This window comes from Mustela nigripes, chromosome X (assembly GCF_022355385.1).
Source record: "Mustela nigripes isolate SB6536 chromosome X, MUSNIG.SB6536, whole genome shotgun sequence".
NCBI lineage: Eukaryota > Metazoa > Chordata > Mammalia > Carnivora > Mustelidae > Mustela > Mustela nigripes.
This window is the reverse complement of record NC_081575.1, coordinates 37,238,412-37,261,766: the sequence shown is the minus strand read 5'-3', so window position 1 is coordinate 37,261,766 and position 23,355 is coordinate 37,238,412. Positions and strand designations below refer to the sequence as shown.

General features: G+C 41.3%; 1 protein-coding gene across 7 annotated transcripts in view; it reads right to left on the bottom strand.

Moving 5' to 3' along the window:
• Positions 1-18,813, bottom strand: part of CHRDL1 (chordin like 1) — a 120,632-nt gene extending 101,819 nt beyond the window's left edge. For 2 of the 7 annotated variants that reach the window (XM_059384991.1, XM_059384988.1), the window contains exons 1-2: positions 18,363-18,813; positions 14,694-14,845 (exon numbers count right to left, since the gene is read on the bottom strand). In XM_059384991.1, the coding sequence (XP_059240974.1) occupies positions 14,694-14,845; positions 18,363-18,514 (304 nt within the window). In that variant the 5' untranslated portion in view covers positions 18,515-18,813. The remainder of the gene's footprint in view (positions 1-14,693; positions 14,846-18,362) is intronic. The other 5 variants (XM_059384985.1, XM_059384989.1, XM_059384987.1 and 2 more) reach the window with 3 other exon arrangements.
• Positions 18,814-23,355: the final 4,542 nt, after the last annotated feature.

Genomic DNA, 23,355 nt, shown 5'->3' with positions numbered 1-23,355 from the left:
TAAAATATTCTATAGAAGTCAATGAGATTTGGTTGATGGATGATGCTGTTCAGTTTAATTACATCCTTACTGATTTTCTGTCTTCAGGACCTGTTAATTATTAATAGAGAGGTATAAAAGTTCCAACTATAATAGTAGATTTGTCTGTTTCTCCTTGTAGCTCTAATAGTTTTTGCCTCACATACTTTGGGATACCCTGTTGGATGCATACACATGTTTCCTTGCTCTGAAAGTCTGCTTTGTCTGAAATTAATCTAGCTACTCCCACTTACTTTTGATTAGTGTCAGCATGCTATAACTTTCTCTGTCCCTTTACTTCTAATCTATATGGACTTTTGTATTCTTTTAAATGACCTTATTTATTTATTTATTTGACACAGAGAGACACACAGCGAGGGAGGGAACACAAACAGGGAGAGTGGGAGAGGGAAAAGCAGGTTTCCTGCCAAGCAGGAAGCCAGATGCGGGGTTTGATCCCAGGACACTGGGATCATGACCAAGCCAAAAGCAGATGCTTAATGACTGAGCCACCCAGGCACCCCTCTGTTATGGTGTTTCTGACTTCTCACATTTCCTTTGTTCCTTTCTTAAGAGTTTCCATCTCCTGTTCCATCTAATTTTGAATATTATCCACTTTCCCTAGTAAAGTCCTAATCAGACTACTCACTGTTATTCCAAATTCCCAGTCCGATAATTCCAAAATATTTTCTATAACGGAATCTGGTTGATACTTGATTTGTGTCTTCAGACTCTGTTTTTTTGCCTTTCAGCCTACCTTTTATTTTTTGTTGAAAGTTGGACATGAGGCACTGGATAAAAGAAACTAAGGTAAATAAGCTTTTAGCATGAGGTTTTATTTTAACCTACCTGGAATTTAGGCTACTTGTACTCTTTGCCGTAGCTGTGATGTCAGAGCTAAAATTTGCTCTAATGTCCTTGTTTATTTCCCTGCCTATTGTTCTGGGCTTTCCTAGATTTAATAGTGTCTGAGGTGTGTAGTTTTCTCACCTGTAATCTCCTGTTATTACACAAGGGCCCTATCGATGTCGTAGTAAATCGTGGCAGGGGTTGGAGGGAGAAGCATTCTATAAATCATGCGATTAGTTCTCAGCCTTTTAGTGAGTCTTTGCCTCTGAGCTGTGACCTTCAAACGTGCTAATTGCATCTGCTCTCCTCCACCTGTATAGATAAGACAAGAAGGCTAGTGGAGTTGGGTATTTCCCTTCTTTCCAGTTCATTAGACTCTGATAAAATGCAAATCAGGGAGGCTCTGGTAAAATCATCTCCCTTGAGGGAAGGCCTTAATTTAGGAGAACAAAGAGCTTTGGGCTTATTTCAGGATACTTTTCCCCTCCTATGCCTGGAGCCGGAAGAAATTTCTCTCCAATCTTCATCCTGAGAACCTCATAAAACTCACACAAAAAAAGTTCTCTCTCAAGCTAGACATACTCCTTGTCCAGCAATACCCTTGCTCCTACCAGGACTCAGAAGTGGTGATTATATTCACCAAGCTTTCCAGATTTCAGAGCAAAGAATATAAGGCAGTTTGCCCTGTGACCTCAATTTTCTAACTGATTCAAGAGGATTCTAACTGATTCATTCCTTCAGCTTTTTTGTGTGTGACAACGGGAGTGACATCTTCTAAGCTCTTTACATGTCAGACCAGAAACCAGAAACTCTTTCCAGTTTTTTTCTGTGCATTGTATGTATAAAAGTTTTATCACAAAATTAACAACATATAGGTCATATGTTTTATAAATTATATTCTAAACTTAACATATCATGGATGTTTTTGTGCCATTAAATATTCCCTTATACTCCATGCTTAGTGTCGTGATTCTAAACCAACGCTGTGGAACCATAATTCATTAACCAATCACCCATTTGGGGGGTATTCGGATTTTGCATTTCCTTTTCTTAAAACAAATTCCATGATAAATACCTGTTAAATAAATTTTTATAAGCAACAGGGGTTATTTTCTTAATATAAATTCTTAGAAGTAGATTGATTAGTCAAAGGTTTTGAATGCATTCAAATTCTTGACCTGTACTGTCAAACAGCCTTCCAGAAAAGCTATACTAATTTACCTTCCCATTTGCAGTAGGTGAGAATGCCCAACACTGGATAATTCAATTGTATAAAACTTTGCCAATTTGGACACTCGGGATGCTTCCATAATGTGGCTACTGTAAGTAACTCTGAAATAAACTAATGGATGCATGTATCCCTATGAACTAGTGTTGTTATACTATTTGGGTAAATACCCAGTAGTGTGATTACCAGATGGTAGGGTAGTTCTATTTTTAACTTTTTGAGGAACCTCCATATTGTTTTCCACAGTGGCTGCACGAGTTTGCATTCCCAATAACAACACATGAGGGTTCCTTTTTTCCACATCCTTGCCAAGAGTTGTTTCTTGTGTTTTTGATTTTTGCCATTCTGACAAGTATGAGGTGCCATTGTAGTTCTGATTTGTATTTTCTTGATGCCAAGTGATGCTGAGCATTATTTCATGTGTCTGTTGACCATGTGGATGTCTTCTCTGAAGAAATGTCTGTTCATGTCTTCTGCCCACTTTTTAATTAAATTATTTGTTTTTCGGGTATTCAGTTATATCAGTTCTTTATATATTTCGAAAACTAAGCCTTTATCAGATATGTCATTTGCAAATGTCTTCCCCCATTCAGTAGGTTGTCTTTAGTTTTGCTGATTGTTTCCTTCACTGTGCAGAAGATTTTTATTTGGTGTAGGTCCAAGAATTTGGATTTATTTTCAGCCATAACGAAGAATGAAATTTTGCCATTTACAACAACATGTATGGAGCTAGAAAGTGTAATGCTAAGCAAAATAAGTCAATCAGAGAAAGACAATTACCATGTGATTTCACTAATACCTGAAATTTAAGAAACAAAACAATGAGAAAAGGGGGAAAAAAGAGAGAGTGAGTCACACCAAGAAACACTGTTACTATAGAGAAGAAGCTGATGGTCACCAGAGGGGAATGGGTGAAATGGGCGAAGGGGATTAAATGTATCATGATGAGCACTGAGTAATGTACAGAATTGTTGAATCACTATATTACATACCTGAAACTAATACTGTACGTAACTATATTGGAATTATAAATAAAAATTTGATAAAAAAATAAAATAAAACTGCCAATTTGTTAGTGGAAAACAGAACCAGTCTTTTTCTTTATCAGGAAGGTTGAATATATATTCAATTTTAATAAGTATTTTTATTTCCCCACTTGTGATATTCCTATTTTTGATATCATTGTTGTATTAATCTATACTTCTAAGCTCAGAGTAGGTGCTCAAAATCATGTGTTATCTGAAAGAACTCAGAAAATCAAAATTACTTTCCAGGCAGAACTTGTGTGCTTCTCAGCCAAGTCTTAGAAATACAATTTTCTTGGTATAGACACCAGTTAAGACTCTTGATCCACAATAGTCTAGAAGGGAGTAGGAAATATTTTAAATATTTTAACAATCCCAGGATCTTTAACCGATAAGGAATGATCCTAAACTTCCCAAAACAAACATTTAAATGAGGCACCTTTTGTTACTTTCGAAAGGGGAGTGACTGTTTTTCTACGGTAAATTTATAATCTCACTCTCAAATACCTAGGTGATTTGCATTTCACATATATGACTTATCTAGACACTTCAGAAAGAATCTGGGTATATACTTAGAAGCAAATCCATGAAGGGGGCTATTCAAGTGTCATTATTAGGCTAACATAAATAATTCTACTCGTCTAAGTCTGCAGCCACTAAGACATAAATGTAGCTAAGCTAAAAGTTAGTTTGCTGATTTAAATCCACATTAAAAAAATGGAACCTTGTGTATTATGCATTTGACTACAGATTACTGTACTTGCTTGAATTAGCTCCCTCAGACTTTGACATTAAATCTACTTACTTAAAATATGAAGTTGGATGAGCTTTCACTATCAGCTCTGCCGTCTGCATGGTCAGGTGATTTACTTCTTACCAGATGAAAAAAAATGTGATAAGTCCAAGATTAAGACCCCTGAAAGACTAAGGAACCACGAAAATAAGACAAGCTGTCAAAGTGTAGGTTTCAAATGCCTTTACATATTTTTTATACTCACATCCAAATTACTAAAAGGTTTTAACTTGCAAGAAAAGAAACAATATACATTTATGCCACAAGGAGGGTATCATTTACATATTGATATTAAGGAAATTGCCACCTCATTTCTGAAATAACTTAAAGGTAGGTTATTTCACAGGCACTATTATTAAATGGGTCTTTTCGATACAACTGAGCACCCCGTATTCATGAAATCCACACATCTACCAAAAATGACTTGCTTCAGTCAATAGATTCCATTTCCCCCAAAGTCAGTCTCTAAGAGTGTTGTTGGACAGCATATGAAAACTAAACAATCTGAATTTTCCTGCTCTAAATGTGGCTTAAAGTTTAACGTAGCTGGTAAACGTAGAAAGCGACTAGGGCCTAAACAACAGCCAGATGAGAATGGTCATAGCATTCGCAACAATAACAAAACCACCACTAGTATTTGCCAGGCTAGGTTCTAAGGTTTCACATACACGAATTTACTAAATGCCCACAACAGCCACATAAGGTAGGTTCTATTATTAGTCCCATTTTACAGATAAGGAATCTGAGGTAAAGGAAGATTTGGTACCACACCCAAGTTGATGTGACTGGTCAGGCTATAGAGCTGGGATTCAAACCTAAGTACCCTGACTTCAGACCCAAGGGCTGTAACCACTAGAGGATTCTAGCTTTTCCAGCTACACAGTTGCAAGGTACACGTCACCTACTTGAAGAAACTGGAAAAGAAAAGGCTTCGCACATTCTTGCCTATTTCTCAAGTTACTCTTCCATAAGACCTTTGAAACAGCTTTGATCACCTTCTAAAGAATCAGGTGTTGTCCACAATAAAGTCAAGTCATAACCTAACAGACTGTATAAAATGGTACATCTGGAAAGCTTCATTCTGCATTTTTGTGCCTATCACTATGATAAAGGCACAAAGTATAAAATAATATCCACCCTTGTTTTGTTTTTTAGCACATAAGAGTGAAATCACATGATGTTTGTCTTTCTCTGTCTGACTTATTTCACTTAGTATAATATCCTCTAATTCCATACACGTTGTTGCAAATGGCAAGATCTCATTCCTTTTTATGGATGAGTAATATTCCACTGTGTATGCTTGTGCATGCAAGCATGTGTGTGTGCGTGTGTGTGCGTGCGTGTGTGTATCCCACTTCTTCTTTATCTATACATCTACACTTGGGTTGCTTCCATATCTTGACAATTGTAAATAATGCTGCAATAAACATAAGCATACATATATCTTTTTGAGTTAATGTTATCATTTTCTTTGGATAAATATCCAGTAGCGAAATTACTGAATCATAGGGTAATTCTATTTTTAATTTTTTGAGGAAAATTCATAATTTTTTTGACAGTGGTTATTAAATAAATATGTTATACAACAGAAACAAAACATAGTATGTGAATTATTCTTCAATAATTTTTAAATGGGGATGCCTGGGATGCTCAGTAGGTTAAACGTCTGCCTTCAGCTCAAGTCATGATCCCAGGGTCCTGAGATTGAGTCCTGAATCAGGCTCAGCAGGGAGCCTGCATCTCCCCCTGCCTGTCTCTCTCTCTCTCTCTCTCTCTTCCTCTCTGACAAACAGATAAATAAAAATCTTTATAATGTAATTTTTAAAATGTGTTTACAAGACAAAAAAAAATAGTACCCATGCTGTCAAGGGGTTTAAAATCTAATTGCGAAGCTAGATTAGCCAAGCTGGAAGTTCTTTTTCATTCTCTCTAAACTTAATAATATTCACACAGCATTTCTTCTATATTATGGTACCAGAGTCTGGCAAACTATGCTTCTTGATGAAAATCTTACTCAAACACTAACTTCTGATGGAAACTGCAAACATAATAGTGTATCATCATCTCAACAATATAGGATTTGGCCAATTATGCCCCAGATAGAAATCCACAAACCCCTGGAACTGGAGGCAGACATGGAATGGAACAGTAATGCCACTAGAGTTACTAAACAAAGTTCTACAATTACTGACTCTAATTTTTTTCAAGCACATAACAAAAGTAAACACTATAAACCTTAAGACTCATTTTACCATGGGAGTCTGGGATTAACACAATTACCACTGATGGCTCGATGAGTACACTGAACAATGATCAATTTTAAGAAACTATGGCAAAGTCAATTTTAGCACATGTTTAGAAGTCTTAACTTTTACAAAGTTTTTGGCATTAACCAAAAAGGGAGAATTTAATGAGTTACACAGCATAATCAACCACACCTAAAGCCCAGTATATCATCTTGGACAAGAAGCATATGTGAGCTGATTTTATTAAAACAACGATGACTCGCCAACTTTTAGAAGATATAGGCAAGAAAAAGTAAGCTTATCACTTGCCAGTAGCTGACAGATACCAGCTGGAGAATGCATGGCTTACCACTAACTAATGCTATCTGTGAGCAGAACTTGCTCCCAAAGTAACTGCAACTGACATTTGAGATGGACATTCAACCTGCATTGTCATAGCTAATTTTCAAATGGTGCATCTGGCCCTAATTAAAAGTGGCGATCCCTGCTACTTTAGGGGCCCCTGTTAACAAAAATAATGATAATTAAAAGTAAACAACGGGAGCACCTGGGTGACTCAGTCCTTGAGTGTCTGCCTTCAGCTCAGGTCAGGATCCCAGTGTCCTGGGATCGAGCCCCGAATCAGGCTCCCTGTTCAGCGGGAAACCTGCTTCTCCTTCTCCCACTCTCCCTGCATTTGTTCCCTCTCTTGTTGTGCCACTCTCTGTCAAATAAATAAATAAAATCTTTAAAAAAAGATAAAAGTAAAGTAAACAACAGAGATATGTGACTATGCCATTGATGTTTTGCCCAATCATTACCATCTAGCACCCAGGACTGGGTCAAAAGGTCAATAACTTAATCGTCAGTCTAAAAGCAAGAAAACATTCTTAGGAACTGTTTTTGATAAGAGCTATTACTGTAGACACATCATCCTGCAAGTATTACAATAATATTTATTTTATTATAACACATACAGTCAGTGAAAAGAGCAATGAATCTTTTCTGTTCATTATATGAGTGGACAAATCAAGTACACAAGTTCCTTTTTAATTATTTTTTAAAAGGCTACTTTAGACTATAATAAAGCAGAGGGGGGAAAAAAGCATAAATACTTCAGTCGTTTATCAAACTTGAAGCCAAGTGCAGAAAGGGCAAAACAAGATATAGTAGTTACACATGAAAAAGTGTCCTATTTCTCTGGCAATTGAAGTCTCTATCAGATTTCCTCCGGGCTTTAAGACTTCACTTCCAGGTTAGGGAAGCCAGGAAAAAGCCAAAGTCTCCATCTCGCATATTCAGCTTATTACTGTGCATCTGGGGTTAGTTACCTTATTCCTACTTAGATCATTTGCCCCAAATTAACTCAGATTCATATATATTGAGCAGCCTCTACCATCATGGCCTTTTCACTACCTGAGCCTTGGTGGCTATTTCCATTTTCTACTAGCAGGTGGGCAAACACAATGAGAAGAAAAGAGTCCATATTTCAAAGCATTTTGACAGCGAGTAAAGCCACACCACTGACTCAGAGAAGAACTGGAGAAATCTCAATTTATTGTGCTTTTCTAGCCCCCCACTAGCACAGGTAACTGGTAGTTGGTGGTATTCTCATCAGTCCTTACTATGAGGCCACATGGAGATCCTGTCACAGAAAGGCTGCTTGGCTGGTGAGACCTGACCTGAGTATTTTTCTGGCTAAAATCATCTCTTGTCATCTGGCACAGGACTTTGGGTAAAAATCAAAGCTTTTGTTTGAACAAACAAGTTGTTCTTCCTATCAGCACCTCGGCAGCACAAGTCTCTGCTAAAGGAGTTTTGCTTTCCATTTGGTCAAGAGCTCAAGATGTGGGGCGCCTGGGTGGCTCAGTGGGTTAAGCCTCTGCCTTTGGCTCAGGTCATGATCCCAGAGTCCTGGGTTCAAACCCCACACTGGGCTCTCTGCTCAGCGGGGAGCCTGTTTCCCCCTCTCTCTCTGCCTGCCTCTCTGCCTGCTTGTGATCTTTGTCTGTCAAATAAATAAATAAAATCTTAAAAAAAAAGAGCTCAAGATGTGCTCTTGAGCTTTTTTCACAGTGAGATCACCTTTGCATGCCCTGCGACAGATAAATATATATAAAAAAAATCCAGCTTTCACTTCAAACAACATGGGATCTATCACCATTGCAGGTGCATTTTCAAGAATCTATTGTGAACTGACACAATAAACTAAACTGGTTATGAGGCAGGGCTTCATTTTTGTGAAATAATGTATATGTATGATACTACATATTCATAGCCGAGCATGGGGAAAAAAAAAAAAAACACTAGGGAGCAAGAGCAGGAGGAAGGGCAGAGCTAGAGAGACAGAAACAGAGAGAGAGAAGCATGTCCCCGCTGAGCAGGGAGCCGGATGCGGGACTCAATCCCAGGACCCTGGGATCATGACCTGAGCGGAAGGCAGATGCTTAACCCACTGAGCCACCCAGGTGTCCCCATTTTCTTTATATTTTATGTGTCTTCTGAATGTTTAAATGAGCATCTATTTTATTTTATTATTATTTTTTGGAGGCACCTTAGCTTTTTATTTTGGCATCTATTTTAAAATCAGAAAAAAAAATGTTAATGTAAATTAGATTGTACTGACGATCTAATCTACGTCTAGACCATCCGAAGTCAAAAGGAACTAGACCACACTGCCTTCACACTTACAGAAAGACTTTTATTGAGTCATACTTTATTACTTGCGCTCTTCTTTTACAGAGTCAATAAAGAAAGGCTATTCTTCTTTCTTCTCTGAAACCCAGGTTACAGATGGTATCCTTGTATGCCACCCAAATGTGCCTTATTCAAGCATCCCATGATCAATACTGACCAAATGGGCAGGAGGTAAGAATGATATCTGTAAATGAAACTGGAATTTTCTCTTTCCAGCCACTCCAGACTCCCTCTTTTTATTTTTTCAGAAGCACAAGCCAAATTCGGAGGGGGAATGCTGCAGTGCACCAAAGCAGGTTTTCAAAACATCTCTGCTTCCTACTTTCTTCAGAGGTGCTCTATTTCATTTCATCTTTAAAAATGTTAGCTTGCAGCTATTCTTTCTTATATAGCCTGTACCTAATCTTTTTTTAGAAGAAGCCAGGCTATAAATCTTAAAGGAATAACACTCTTTTCAGTGACCTTGGGACAGTGATAAAAGTCCAGATGTGCTCCGAGGTCCCCAAGCCAGAACCTCATTTTCCTTCGTCCCGCCTACTCTGGCATCCTTCACTTTGCCGTCCAGTGAGCAAGAATTCTCAGCTGATATAGAGAGAATCCTTCATTCAGAGAGCATGAATGACTCAACCGATACCACATAGCAAGCAACAGAACTGACCAGAAACCAGGTCTCCTGCCTTAAAGCACAGTCCTCTTTCCATTAGACTCTGAGGACATTCCAATCCTCCTGAGAAGTCAGGGAAATCTAAGAAGCATGGACACAGAGGCACATATTTTTAACCTTCCTCACAAATTTCCTTTGGCTTAGCTTCTTCAGGTTCTTGAATAACGTTCATGCTAGTCCCTTTTAACTCCCCAGTAGTATACCGCCTCTCCTAGGAATTCTGGTTACAAAGTTCTTTATTCATTCACTTGGATCACCCCTTATGTGGTAAGTGGCTGCCCTAAGCAAAGGAATGGGCTTAGGGCCCATTCAAGAGCATGAACTTGCTTCCCTTAGAGAACTGCTAGAAGCAAACTAGTGTCATGAACAGAACACTGAATTTGAGGACCTGGGGTTTGGATCTAAGCTGACTCCAGAGCCTCCACTCCCAACCCCACATAAAAAAAAAAATCATTAAGATTGACTTTGTGGGGCACCTGGGTGGTTAGTGGGTTAAATGTCTGCTTTAGCTCAGGTCATGATCTCAGGGTCCTGGGATTGAGTCCTGTATCAGGTTCCCCATTCAGCAGAGAGCCTGCTTCTCCCTCTCCCTCTGCTGCTCTCCCCGCTCATACTCTCTCTCAAATAAATAAAATCTTTTTAAAAAAGAAGAATGTACTTTACAAAACATAAAGGTATCCAAAGTTGAGGTGTTCTCCCTTTCATCTACTTCCACCTACAAGAGCCTCTAAGACGTAAAGCAATCTATTCTTTTTTTTTTAAAGATTTTATTTATTTATTTGACAGAGAGAGATCACAAGTAGGCAGAGAGGCAGGCAGAGAGAGAGAGGAGGAAGCAGGCTCCCTGCTAAGCAGAGAGCCCGATGTGGGACTCGATCCCCAGACCCTGAGATCATGACCTGAACCGAAGGCAGCGGCTTAACCCACTGAGCCACCCAGGCACCCTAAAGCAATCTATTCTTTTGTTTGCAATTCTTTCTGCCATCCAATAATCACCTCAAATGTCCAAGCAAGAAGCTAGAAGAGGAAAACTCAAGCCTGTCTGGTTTGTTTGCGTGACAGAAGCTCAGTGTAGGCTCCGTAACAGGTTTGTTTTCAGCCAGATATTGGAAACTTTTCTCCTGAAGAGAAAAAAATGAGTGAGATTCTAGTCTCCTGGAAGATCCAGCTAACACGTTGTCCAGCAGGAACGGATTCCACGAAATACATGAACAATCCCTCTCCCCAGAACCTTTTCCAGACCTGGCCCAGCCTGGTCCTTTAGAAATACATAACTGAATATTCCTCACAACTCACTTGTTCCACCTCACTTTAATCCATCGTTGATTAACCACGTTAGAACTGCCAAAAGAGGCAAACTCTTCAGTGTGCCTGTCCCATATTTGCATGAATTATCATGCACTGAATGTTACGCTCCTTTGAACTTCAAAAGAGCTTCCTGGCCTCTTTGACTACAACTTCAACAACAAAGCATAATGGAGTTCCTGAAAGAATCCCCCTCCTCCCCAACCCCCCAGCTGCCTCCGCTTCGGACTTCAAACCTTGTTGCTTCTGGACAGTAACAGACTTTTCTATAAGCCACACATGGCTCTGTCATCCATTGTAATGTGCCATCAGGACTCCCTAGGTTCCAGAAGCCCACCTGTCTCCTGGGAGAGCAACATAACTAACAGCTAACTGGCTACCAGCAAGTGGCAGCCTTTCCTTTCCTTGTGAAAACAGCCTTCTGCAAATATGGCCTTTTCTCCAGACCTCTGCATATACCACACCAACTGAGTGAGCCTCTTTGACCAAATGGCACGCCCACCTCCTTCTACCCTGACGCCCAAGACAGGAGAGCGAACAGACTGCAGTGTGTGCATTGATAGAGGAGCTTCTACTGAAATCAACCCATAATGGGTCAAAACCCTTGTGTAAAATAGCATCAGACAGCAAGGAGAGACATGACAGTGTATTACCTTTACACTTCTAGGTTTCCCGGAGTTTTCCCAGATTTTTATCCCCGTCATAAAAGTCATACTAGCCAAATGTGGAAACTCCAGAATAAACAAGCACAGAGATGAGCAAAAAGAAGTCATGAGCCTATCACCCACAGATAAAAAAAAAAATTAGCTCCCCAATGAACACTATTCATGACTATAAATTTTAGATGGAATAGAGAACTCTGGGTAAAACCCCACATTATGGAAGCAGTAGAAAAAAATATTACAGAGTGAGTGGTAAGGACCTCCCTGGGAAGAAGAAATTTCGGAGCCATAAGGGAAATAAATAACTGATCTGACGACACCAACACTTAAAACCTCCCCATGGGCAAATCCATCTTAAAGTTTAAAGCAAAGCGCAGATGGGAAAAATAGTATTTTAAATACAAAAGTTCGCCATCAAGTTTCGATATAACAAAATGTTCATAAGTAAGTTCTTACTGACCACAAAGACAAGCAACCTAACTGCAAAATGGGCCAGTCACTGAAGAAATTCAATTGGATCAAAACGAATTGCAAAGATATGCCAGTAGTAGGAAAATACCACAGCAAAGCTGTAGCATGATTTCCCCCCATTAAATGGGCCACAAGATAAAAGATTAATTATACTTTTAGTAAAGGAGGTTGAGAAGGACCCTCAGACAGTGGAAGTATAAATGGATGCAACACATTCTGGAGGATAATTTGACAGTGCTCACCAAGGTGAAAACCCAACATCCACTCTGACCAAATGATTCCTCAAAAATACTTGCCTAATTGCCCAAAAGGTATTCGTCAACACCTTATTTTTAATAGCAAAAACTGGAAACAACCTCAATATAAATAACTAGCGACCGGTTAATTAAGTCATGGCACACTTATACGATGGGAAACTATACAGGCATGAGAAAGAATATGGCACAGTTATACAGCAGGGCTGTGACATGAAGGAGGCCCCAGACACATATCTGAATAAAAGTTATAGAAAATACATGTCGTACCCCATCTTCGTAAAAGAAAAAAAAAAATACGTGTGTTTTTGGACACAGAGAAAAGAGTTTAGAAGATCACATAGCAAACTATTAGTAATGGCTACTGCCCCTGGGAAGGGGATGGGTAGCTGAGGGACGAACTTTCTTTATAAAGCCCAGATACTTTCAGATCATTTTGGACCACGAGTATAATAAATTTTAAAATTTAAGAAAATTAAAAAGGACTTAATTAAGCATTTCATGGGGCTCTCAAACTTATGATATGCACTGTTTTTAAAGGTAGCATGAGAGTATGTTACATACATCGTTTATGTAACCAACCCCAAGTGGACGGGCATTTCTACTGCTTCTGACTTCTCCCTATTAGAGCTGCAGTATACATCTCCGTGCATACCTTGTATGTATGCATGTGTGTGTGTGCATCTGTATGTATCAAGGCAACATACAGAGGGCATATGCTTTGAGATTTCCCCTTGAGTGGAAATAACTTAGCACACGTCCTCAAGACAGTTAGCTTGGGCATGGCCACACGGAATGACCCTGAACCGCTCATTCGGGGAACAACCATACCCTTAGCCTCATCATCTGACTATATCCCAGAAACACTAGAAGAGAACTGGGAGGGTCTAGGCCATCTACTATATAATCATTTTGACACCAACAGAATATTAAAAGGGCTTGGGACAAATTCAAGGGCAGGAGGGGCCTGTAAATATTTTTGAAGTCCTATTTTTCTTTGGTTTGTCAATTAAGCTCAAGATTGCGTGGACAGTAATCTTCCAGTCTTCATACCTATGGAAGACTTCCCAGAAGAGATGGTCTTCCAAGAGTTGCAAGCTTTCCCTTATCAAGCCATCAGTAACAGTTTCTTCCTAAGAGATCTTGGGCCCAGCTGGGTTGTAACCGGAGCTGAGGATGAATGGACAACTTTCCTATCACAGCCACTCAAAGGAGAGTTTTCTGGCAGAAGGAGGTCATTTGAGGGAAACAGGAGAGAGAGAGAGAGACTGATTCAGAGTTTCCTTGCTGAAACCTGGGCCCTGCTAGACATTAGACTTCTTCTCATGTCCCCATCAAGCTAGATATCACCACAGGTCACTTGTGCTCAGAAGCCTAATCAAAAGCACCCTTTCTCCCGGGAAGAAGACAGAGAGTACTATGAAAAGCACAGGGGGACAGAAACACACGTCATGGTGGAATGGATTTGGCACCGTTCTCCCTGTCAGCAAGCCTCACGCCGGCTATAGTCGACTTCCGCTGATCAAGGAGATAAATGTTTCCGTGATGTGCTTCAGATGCTGCTGCAGCTCCTACCAAGAAGATTTTCACAGTTCCTCCTCATGAATAAGTTCAGTGGAGCAGAGAATGCCCTTCTTGGCCTATCTCCATTTTGTGCTTCTTTTGATGCAGCCAAAGAGGGGAACCCGAGCAATGGCTTTTCCTTCCAATTCAGAGTAAGCGTGCATCCCAGAGAGGCCTACAAGTGGCCCCAAGAAGGTGAGGCTCGTACTTTCAGCAGAAAGCTCCTAACAAGAGCAGCGATGTCAACAGTTACACATCAATCTCCCAAACGTGGGTAATTATACCCCCTTCCTGTCACTCGGCTTTCTCCAATGTGTTAGTCCATCACACGGATCGCTGACTTTCTAGAAATATTCCCTGGCTTTGCGGGGACGTTCTTTCAATAAACAGCATCCAATTTGCTCACGGTCCCTGGAATCTCAATTTCCTCAAAGGATTTTTCATCTGAATCCAGTTCATGTGAAGGTTTTTTCCTTCTTCGTTTTGTGGCATAAGGGAATAGGCAGAGCCTGCCTTACTTTTTCTTTTTCTTTTTTTTTTTCTTTTCTGTGTTATTCTTTTTCATAAACTGAAAACCTCTGCTGAAGAGTCTGAAATTTGGGAAAAAATCCAGCTCATCTGTCAGATATTTCTAGAGTTACGTAAAATGGAATGAGATTTGTACAGTTTAGAACAGGAAAAGGAAAATAGGCTAATGTGTCATGTGTTCTAGGAGATGAAAACTATATGAAAATCAGAAAAACAACCCTAAATTTAGTTGGCCCGATGCAGAGCTCCCATTCTTTTATCAACTCATGCATAAGTCAGTAACATTCACTTTCTTCTCTTAGAATAACTGTATGGCCACATTTGGACTAAATCACAATCCCTACAGATTATAAGCACATTTTCAAAGAAATTACAAGAAAGTATCATGTTTTTTAATCTCAAGACACTTACGTTTTACTTGCTCTGTTTTGCTTCCTTCTAGGAAAAGAAAGAACAGCAACAAGGAGAAGATATATTTCACACCTCCCATTTTCCACTTCTTTCTCATCTTCGCCACTGCAAAAGGCCACTCAAAACTTTCAGGGCCTGGTGTATTGAAGCTGCTGAGAAGAAAGCAGAAAAAAAAAGACATAGGTTCTCAGAAACTGATGGAGATCACCCATGCCTAAACTTTTGACTCACCAGGGGGGAAAAATGCTGGAGAATTTATGGTAAGTGTAGGCACTGTTTTCCTGTGTGAGAAAGAGCACTTGCCTCTCCTGTCTTGCAAAGATTGCGGTGGCGGGGGGGTGGGTGGGAATTCAAGCAGATGAGCATGCATTCCTATCCAATGCTAAGGCCAAAATTCTTATAGACATATCATAGGAAAATAAAAAATTTTGAAATCATCCTTTCTAACAGAATTAGAGTTGATTTCTCAAGAGATTTTTCTTCAGGAGAAAAGGGAAATGGGTTTGCAAAATGGGTCCTTTGACAACAAAGATAAAAATAATAGGCATGGGACCCAAACAATTTCTTTCTTTCTTTTTTAAAGATTTTACTTATTTATTTGACAGACAGAGATCACAAGGAGGCAGAGAGGCAGGCAGAGACAGAGGAGGAAGCAGGCTCCCCGCCGAGCAGAGAGGCTCAATCCCAGGACCCTGAGATCATGACCTGAGCCAAAGGCGGAGGCTTTAACCCACTGAGCCACCCAGGCGCCCCCAAACAATTTCTGAAATGCAAGTTAACTCATCTTAGCTTCAAGACTACTGCTACTATTAATCCTTCAGGGAGGAGGGGTAAATCAGTCAATGTTTCTCCTGCATCTTCTAAGAGATCTATAAAGATCTACAGTTCAGTTACTTTTGTTGGAAAACATGGATGTAATTAGCAAATGGATACAATTAAACACCTTGACGGGTCAGACATATTGCTCTCACATGAAGTCCACTGCAAAACGTAAGGGACATTAGGCCAATTTATATAGACAATGTGTTCGCACTGCACCACCATGCAGAAGACCATCAAAGCAACTACAATTCTTTAAAGTGTGAGACTTGCATTTCTTGTCTAAGGAGTGGAAATCTTAAGCTGTTTGAGCCTTAGAACACAGAAGGTTTGCTATCGCTCAGGACCAGCCGCAGGTCATTTCCATAGACTTTAGAATTTGTAAAACCCATCCAGTGGATGGCTAGAAAACATTTAAATGTTCAAGACACTTCAAATTTCAATCTAGGGTTAACCCCAAATGGGAACTGAGCACATTGATGGTTTCTGAAGGGCCAACCTAAATATTGAGTATAAAGAGCTGCCAAAAAGGCAAGATGATCCTTCCTGCTCCTTAAACAAGGGCCAAATTTCATAGGACACGTTCCTAGCCTCCTGAAAGCATCGTTCTGACATCTTGGTCCCCGCTGTAAGCTTGTGGTCCAGCTTTAATCGCTCAGCACGTCTCTGTCCTCTGAGAGCTACCAGGTCCCCCTGAAGCAAACCAACAGAGCTACTCACCCCAGCGAGGTTCTATCTGAGCCTACTTTAATAAGCTTATCCCCCAAGCCTTCGAGTGAGAAAGACTTTCTAACTGCTGAAATCCAATTTATCACAATCACAAACGGATCTCAGGGGGTATTTTTTGAAACCACAGTTTTCGGGTCTCCCCATGCAAGAACCAACAGGGCTGTTTTTCTTGTACAATGGTTGGGCGATTCGGTGAACAGTAGCAATGCTTCATAACTCAAGCTGGCAAGAAAACGGCTCTCAGAATTTTTTTGCTTTTCTTGGGTCCCAACTGATGTTATGAGCAAATAGAAAAGTTGGTGACGAGAGAGCAATTAATCTCTTTTGGCGTTTCTGTCGTCTGCGTGGCCTCCCAGGCTGTGATGGAGAACATCAGAAAATGAATCGCTTTACAAATATTCACTTTTGATTTACAAGATCTGAAGTCCTGTCTTTGTATTCTGTGCAGAAATATAAACTGAGAAGAATTCCCTTCCCAGGACTCCTCCCCGTTCAATGTCGCCTGATCCCTGTAACTTTTTCTTTTGGGGGAGGGAGGTGGTTTCAAAGCATTTGTTCCGACGGCATCAAAAAACCTAAGCAAGCATTGCTCAGCAAACATGCCGACTCTTATACTTGCAAAGAGCCAAACTGTCCTTAATTTTTCAAATTATACTTTGACCCAGTTAACTGGAGTTATTTCTGCATTAACTCTCTGCTTCACTCAGGCTGTTGTGCTATTGAACTTGCACTGACTCTCTTACAGGTTACTTAGAAAAGTAGCCCACAGACATGTTTTGGGGGATCTAGCCCCCACCCAAGAAAGCAAGTAAGAACACAAAATCCTGCAACTAACACTGGGAGGGAGCCGGGGGGCCTTACAGAAGAACAAGAAACATGTCAGAACCTAAAGAAGTATATCCATTAAGGAACCTCTATGAAACAAGCATTCACAGAGTTCATTTGCAGCAAGCAAAGGGACTGAAGTCTCCTTGCCCGGCTGGAATCACAAGGTAATCTGGGCCATCAAGTGTCAGAAGTCTGGACCTTCTCAGAAGAGGTCTCCTGGGTAGAAGAGAACCAAAGAGACATTCCCAAAGGCTGGCTAAGGGATGAGCACGGCAGCCAGTTCTTCACTGCCCACAATGTCTCTTTAATCCTCCCAAGAGGCTTGACTGCCCTTGTAAACTCACATTTGCTGTCTTCTGTGGGTCAGCCCCTGGGGTAGTGATTCTCTCTGGGCCAAACAACAAGAAGACACTGGGGTCTCAGGCACACGCCCATCCACTGAGATCCACTCCCCACTCCACCACCCAACAAGAAAAGCTCAGTTCACTGGTGGTGGGTGGCTACTGAGAAAATGGCAGTTCTAGCCAGGGGTGTCTCTAATCAGAGTCAGTGCTTTCACTGCCGCTTATGAGTGACAAACAATGCTTTACATTTGGCTTACAAAACACCTTGCTAGCCATCATTTCGTTTTATTCCCCACAACTCCACCTTCAAAACGGGCACCCTGGAGCCTCGAGAACTCAACTGCCCATTCTCATAGTGGCAGGGCCAGCTCGGAGGGTCTGAAAGGCAGGCTTTCCAGGCCCTAAGCTCTGGCAGTACGGTGCTGCTTCCTGAGTCCAGCATCACAAGCTCTGACCCCAGTGGTCTGGGCTGGAAAATGAGACAGATGTCCAGAGGGTAGAGGAGCCTCTTGCCTTGGCTACCCTGTTTCATTAACTTAGCAGGTCCAGGGCTTAATCACCCGCAGGTCCAGGGCACTTCAGCAAGCGAGAAATAAAAGCCTCTCGGGACACAGGCAGTAACTAAGGGGACTGCAGAAGCTAGCCAAGTGGCCTCCCCCCGGGCGCTAGAGCCTGGAGATAAGCAAGCCCAGCAGGGAGTGGCAAGTGGTGAGTTCAAATCCAAGGTCCCTAACCTGCCCGGGTAGGGCGCCTGGCAGCCCACCTCCAACCTGGCCCCTGGCAGCTGGACCCGAGAGCAGCGAGTTGGGGTGGCAGGTCTGGGGAGAGCGGGGCGCACGGGGGGGGGGGGCGGCGTTCAGGGGCGGCTGGAGCCAACAGAAGACACCCCACCTGTGCAAAAGCTGGAAAGGAAGGTAGGGGGATCGGACATCAGGCACTGCTCACTGACCTGGCCACTGGCCCGCTCCGTCTTCCACGCGTGCACGCGCTCCAAGCTCCCCGGGGCGCTCCTCCGAGGTCTGGGGCTCGCAGGTTGTGGCGAGAGCTAGAGTGCGCGCGAGGGAGGAGGGAGGACTCAAAAGTGGGTGGGAGGAAAAACATCACCGCCCTCACACCACGAGGGAGCAGTGGCTCGCTAAGCTCCCGGGGGCAGAGCTTAGGCGCGGGCGCGGCGGCCCGGGGCCACCTGCCCGCCCGCTGCCCGCCGCCCGCCGTCCGCTCCCCACTTGGCCGGAGAGGCCAGCCGCCCGGCGCAGGCGGGAAGTCCGCGGGCACGCAGCAGCCGCCAGCCCGCAGCCCGGTCTCCGCCCCGGCACAGCGGCTTTCCTCCTGCTCTGCGGGCCCCAAAGTTAAGAAATCCGGAGAAAGTGTGAGGCTCAGCCGGCGACTTTCCCATCACGCAGCGCCCCCACTGCACCCCCCTCCTCTGGCTAAGCCGGCGTTGGGGTCTTAAAGGGACCGCACCTCTCCTCCAGCCCCTCCTCCTCCTCAGCGCTGGAATGCACCTAGGAGCTCCCCATCCCTCGGGCGGGCGCTGGAGACCCTGGCTACCCTCTGACCTCCCTGTCTGGAAGCCCGCAACCCTTTTCCTCCTGCGCAGGGCCCCTCTGAGTGCACCTGGTCCGGTCCTGAGCCGCTGCGCTGAACGCAGGAGGAGCTGGTCTCTAAAACTATGCCCCAGCAAGCTGCTTATAATTTCGGGGACGTTTCCCAAATCTACACCGGGGCTAGAAAAGTGGCAAAGTGTTGGTGTCCTTACACGCGGGGGGTTGGGGGGGACATGGGTGTCTGTATGAAGGGAGAAGGGGTGATTTAGAAATCTGCTTCCTCCCTGTGCCCCCATGAAAAGGGTATTTACCTTGAAGGGTCTTGAAGAAAACTTGGAGTGCCCCACCACAGACGCCACTGTTCTAGCAGTCTCTGGGATTCTGAGTTGGGCCAGGAACTCAGGCTTAAAATCACAATAGCACTGCGGCTAGTGCAAAGGTGTTTATTCGATGGACAGCAGTTACAAAGAATTCTCAGAATCCTCTAAGAGCCCCAAAGTGCTGCCTTGGCAGACAGTACCCATTTATATTTTAAGCCCGTAAATTTGGAGGAGAGCTACAGGGATTTTTTTTTTAAAAAAAAACATGGAACTGGACCATATTGATATTACTAACATCTATATATCCTTATGGCTTGCAGAGTACTTTTGTATACTTCATCATTACTTTTTAACCCCTTACTACCAACTTTGAACTATCTGTGGCCTCAAGTGTCAAAGAGTCAGTAGGGATCTTCTGGATCATGGAGCTCAACATCTTCATGTCACAGAAGAGGAAATGGATAGGGTGGAGGGAAGTGATATGTCCAAGGTAATGCAGCTAGTAAATGACAGATTTGAGATTCCATGTCAGGTTTCCTGACTTTCGACCCACTACTCTCTGATTGTTAACCTCCAGCCTAGAGAAGAGGAAATGGATGCTCAGGGAAATTGTAGCTTGCCCCAAAATCATATATCAGGAAAGTAAAACCAGAAAAATTGTCCCTGGAAATTACCTCCTTTTTCTTTCTTCAGAAGTGTTAATATCATCCAACCAACCCTGCATTTGCTGGAGATGTTTATTTCACTGTTAACAAAGGGAAAAGGGCCCTTTCTAAAGTGTTGCCTTCAGGGTCCAAAATGTCTATCTAGCTCCATCCCGCTGTTTGGGTAGCCATACATTGCCACATGCATTCAATTTGTGCCATAGTATATTAGTTTGAACTTGCTGATTTGTTGCCTTATAACTGTTCTCATGCCATTTAATGTGCTGGTGTTTTGTCTCAGGAGACCGAGTTCTTCAAGGCAAGGACTGGTTGTTCAATTTCCTTTGTAGCTGTGTTCCCCAACTCCCATCATCAATGCCAACATGCCTAGAGAGTATATATTCAGGAAAATGGGTTTCAGGAACAACAAACATGGATCCTAACATGGAAAATCAGTAGACTCGCTGAAATTTACAACTTGTCTGTTTGGCTACAACTACTCACTCCCTGTGCTTGATGTAGTATTCTGATTACAGTGTAATAAACCATCCCAAAACCTAGTGGCTTAAAAACTTAAAACAATTTTCTTTAAAAGCTTAAAACAACTTATTGCGATCAAATGGCTCTTTTCAACTGGGCAGTTTTTGCTCAGGATCTCTTCTATGCTTAGAAACTATATAAGAAAACTGCCAGAATTTTCTGAAAGGTTCTTCATTCGCGTAAATGCTGGTGGTCCTTGTATTAGTTGGTCTTGATTTCTGAATTGCAAACTCCAATTTGGGTGAGTCAAACCTAGACTTCATATCAGGTCTTATTTAAACTAAACCAAGGATTATTTCCATGCCTTATTTTTTCCTATTAAGTGGGGATTAGAGCACAGAGCATGTCATACTCCCTTCTTAAACTTTTTTATTTGAAGGTAATTGTAGATTTACAATTTTAATAATTCGGAGGGATCCCAAATACCCTTCACCCCCCTCAATGGTAACATCACACATAGCTGTAGTACAATACCTAGACAACCCATCCACCTTATTCCAATTTTATCAGTTTTACACCACCCATTTGCCTGTGTGTATATTTCTATGAAATTTTATCATGTGTTGGTTCATGTGGCCACTGTCACAGTCAGAATACTAAATAATGCCAGCACCATAAAGATTCCCAGTATTCCTCTTTTCTGTCCCTCCTAGTTTCTCTCCCCATCTACTCACGGGCAACCTCTAAGCTGTTCTCCATCTCTGTAATCTTGTATTTATGAGTATGAGAAATCCAGTTTCTCTGCATTCTTGTCAACATTTATTGTTGCCATTATTTTTTAATTTTAGCCTTTCCAATAGGTTTATAGAGATATCTCATTGTGGTTGCATTTCACATTGTCCTGATATCTAATGGTATCTCTCGTTTTTTCATTTATTTATTTGACATTTATGTATCCTCTTCAGGGAATTGTCTTTTTGTTGCATTTTGCACATTTTTCATTGGAATGTTCTCTCACAATTGAATTTTGAAAGTTCTTTATATATTCTAGATACTAGTTCTTTCTTGCATACATGATGTGAAACTATTTCCCAGTCTACAGTTACTCTTCTCATTCTCCTCCAGTGGGCTTTCATAGAAGAGGTTTTAATTTCAATGAGGTTCAATTTATTAATTTTTCTTTTTATGAAATCGTGTTTTGATGTGAAGTCTAAGAACTCTTTGCACAGCCCTACATCTCAAACAAAAATATTTTTCTTCTAAAAGTGTTATCGTTTTAAGTTTTACATTTTTTAAAAAAGTTTATTCCTTTAATCTCTACTCTTAACGTAGGACTCGAACTCACAACCCCCAGATCAAGAGGTGCATGCCCTTCTGCCTGAGCCAGCCAGGTGCCCCTTAAGTTTTACATTTAAATCTACAATCTTTTTTGTGTTAATTTTTACACAGGTGTGAGACTTAGATCAAGGTTCACTCTTTTGCCAATTCCTCTAGCATGATTTGTTGAAAATATATCTTCCTGCCATTGAATTACTTTTATACCTTAGTCGAACATCAGTTTGGCATATTGGTGTGGCTTTATTTCTGGTTTCTCTATTCTGTTCCATTGATCTATGCATCTGTGCTCCCCAACAACACATGGCCTTAATTATTGTAGTCACATAGAGGCTTAAATATCAACTAGAGTGGTTTCTTCCACTTTTTTCTTCTTTGTGAAGACTGTTTTAGCTCTTCTGAGTCCTGTACCTTCCTGTATAATTTTAGAATAAGCTTATATATGTCTATAAAAATGTGTTCATATTTGGATCAAAATTGCATTATATTCATAGATGAATTTGGTGAGAACTGACAACTTCCATGTGTTCCATCTTTCCAATCCATGGACACAGTATGTCTCTCCATTTCTTAGTTCTTCTTTGATTTCATCCATCATGCTTTGTAGTTTCGAGCATATAGACCCTATACATGTTTTGTTTGGTTCATACCTACCTATTTTATTTTCTTTGGAACAATCAGAAATGTTATTGTGGTTTTTTAAAATTTCTTGATTGAAGTAGAGTTGACAGAAAATGTCACATGATTTTCAGGTGTATAACATAATGTTATTGTGTTTTGATTTTGGTTTCCAGCATTTGTCGCTAGTGTATGTTAATGCAATTGCCTGTCTCTTGTGTCACAGTACTGTGTATTGCAGAATTTGTACTCATTTGATTTTTTCTAGCTTTATTGAGATATAATTGACATATAACACTGTATAAGTTTAAGGCGGGGAAGAGGAGAATTTGATATATTTATATATTCTGAAGTGATTATCATAATAATGTTAACACATCTGTCCCCTCACATAATTACAAATTTTTCTATGTGGTAAGAACATTCAAGAGCTACTTTCAAGTATATCATATGATATCATTAACTAGAGTCACCATGATGTACAATACACACTCAGAACTTGTTCATCTTATAACTGGAAGTTTGTACACTTTAACCAACATCTACCCATTTCCCCCACCCCTCAGTCCCTGACAACCACCATTCTACTCTGTGTCTGAGTTTGGCTCTTTTTTTTTTTTCTAGATTCCACATAGAATTGAGATCATACAGCATTTGTCTTTCTCTCTCTGACTTATTTCACTTAGCATAATGCTCTCAAGGTCCATCCATGTTGTCACAAATGGCAAAAATGAATGTGAAAGTAGACATATTGAGAATGCTGAATACCGAACACTGTTTTTTTTTAATTTTTTATTTTTTATAAACAGATATTTTTATCCCTAGGAGTACAGGTCTGTGAATCACCAGGTTTACACACTTCACAGCACTCACCAAAGCACACACCCTCCCCAATGTCCAAAATCCCACCCCCTTCTCCCAAATCCCCTCCCTCCAGCAACCCTCAGTTTGTTTTGTGAGATTAAGAGTCACTTATAGTTTGTCTCCCTCCCAATCCC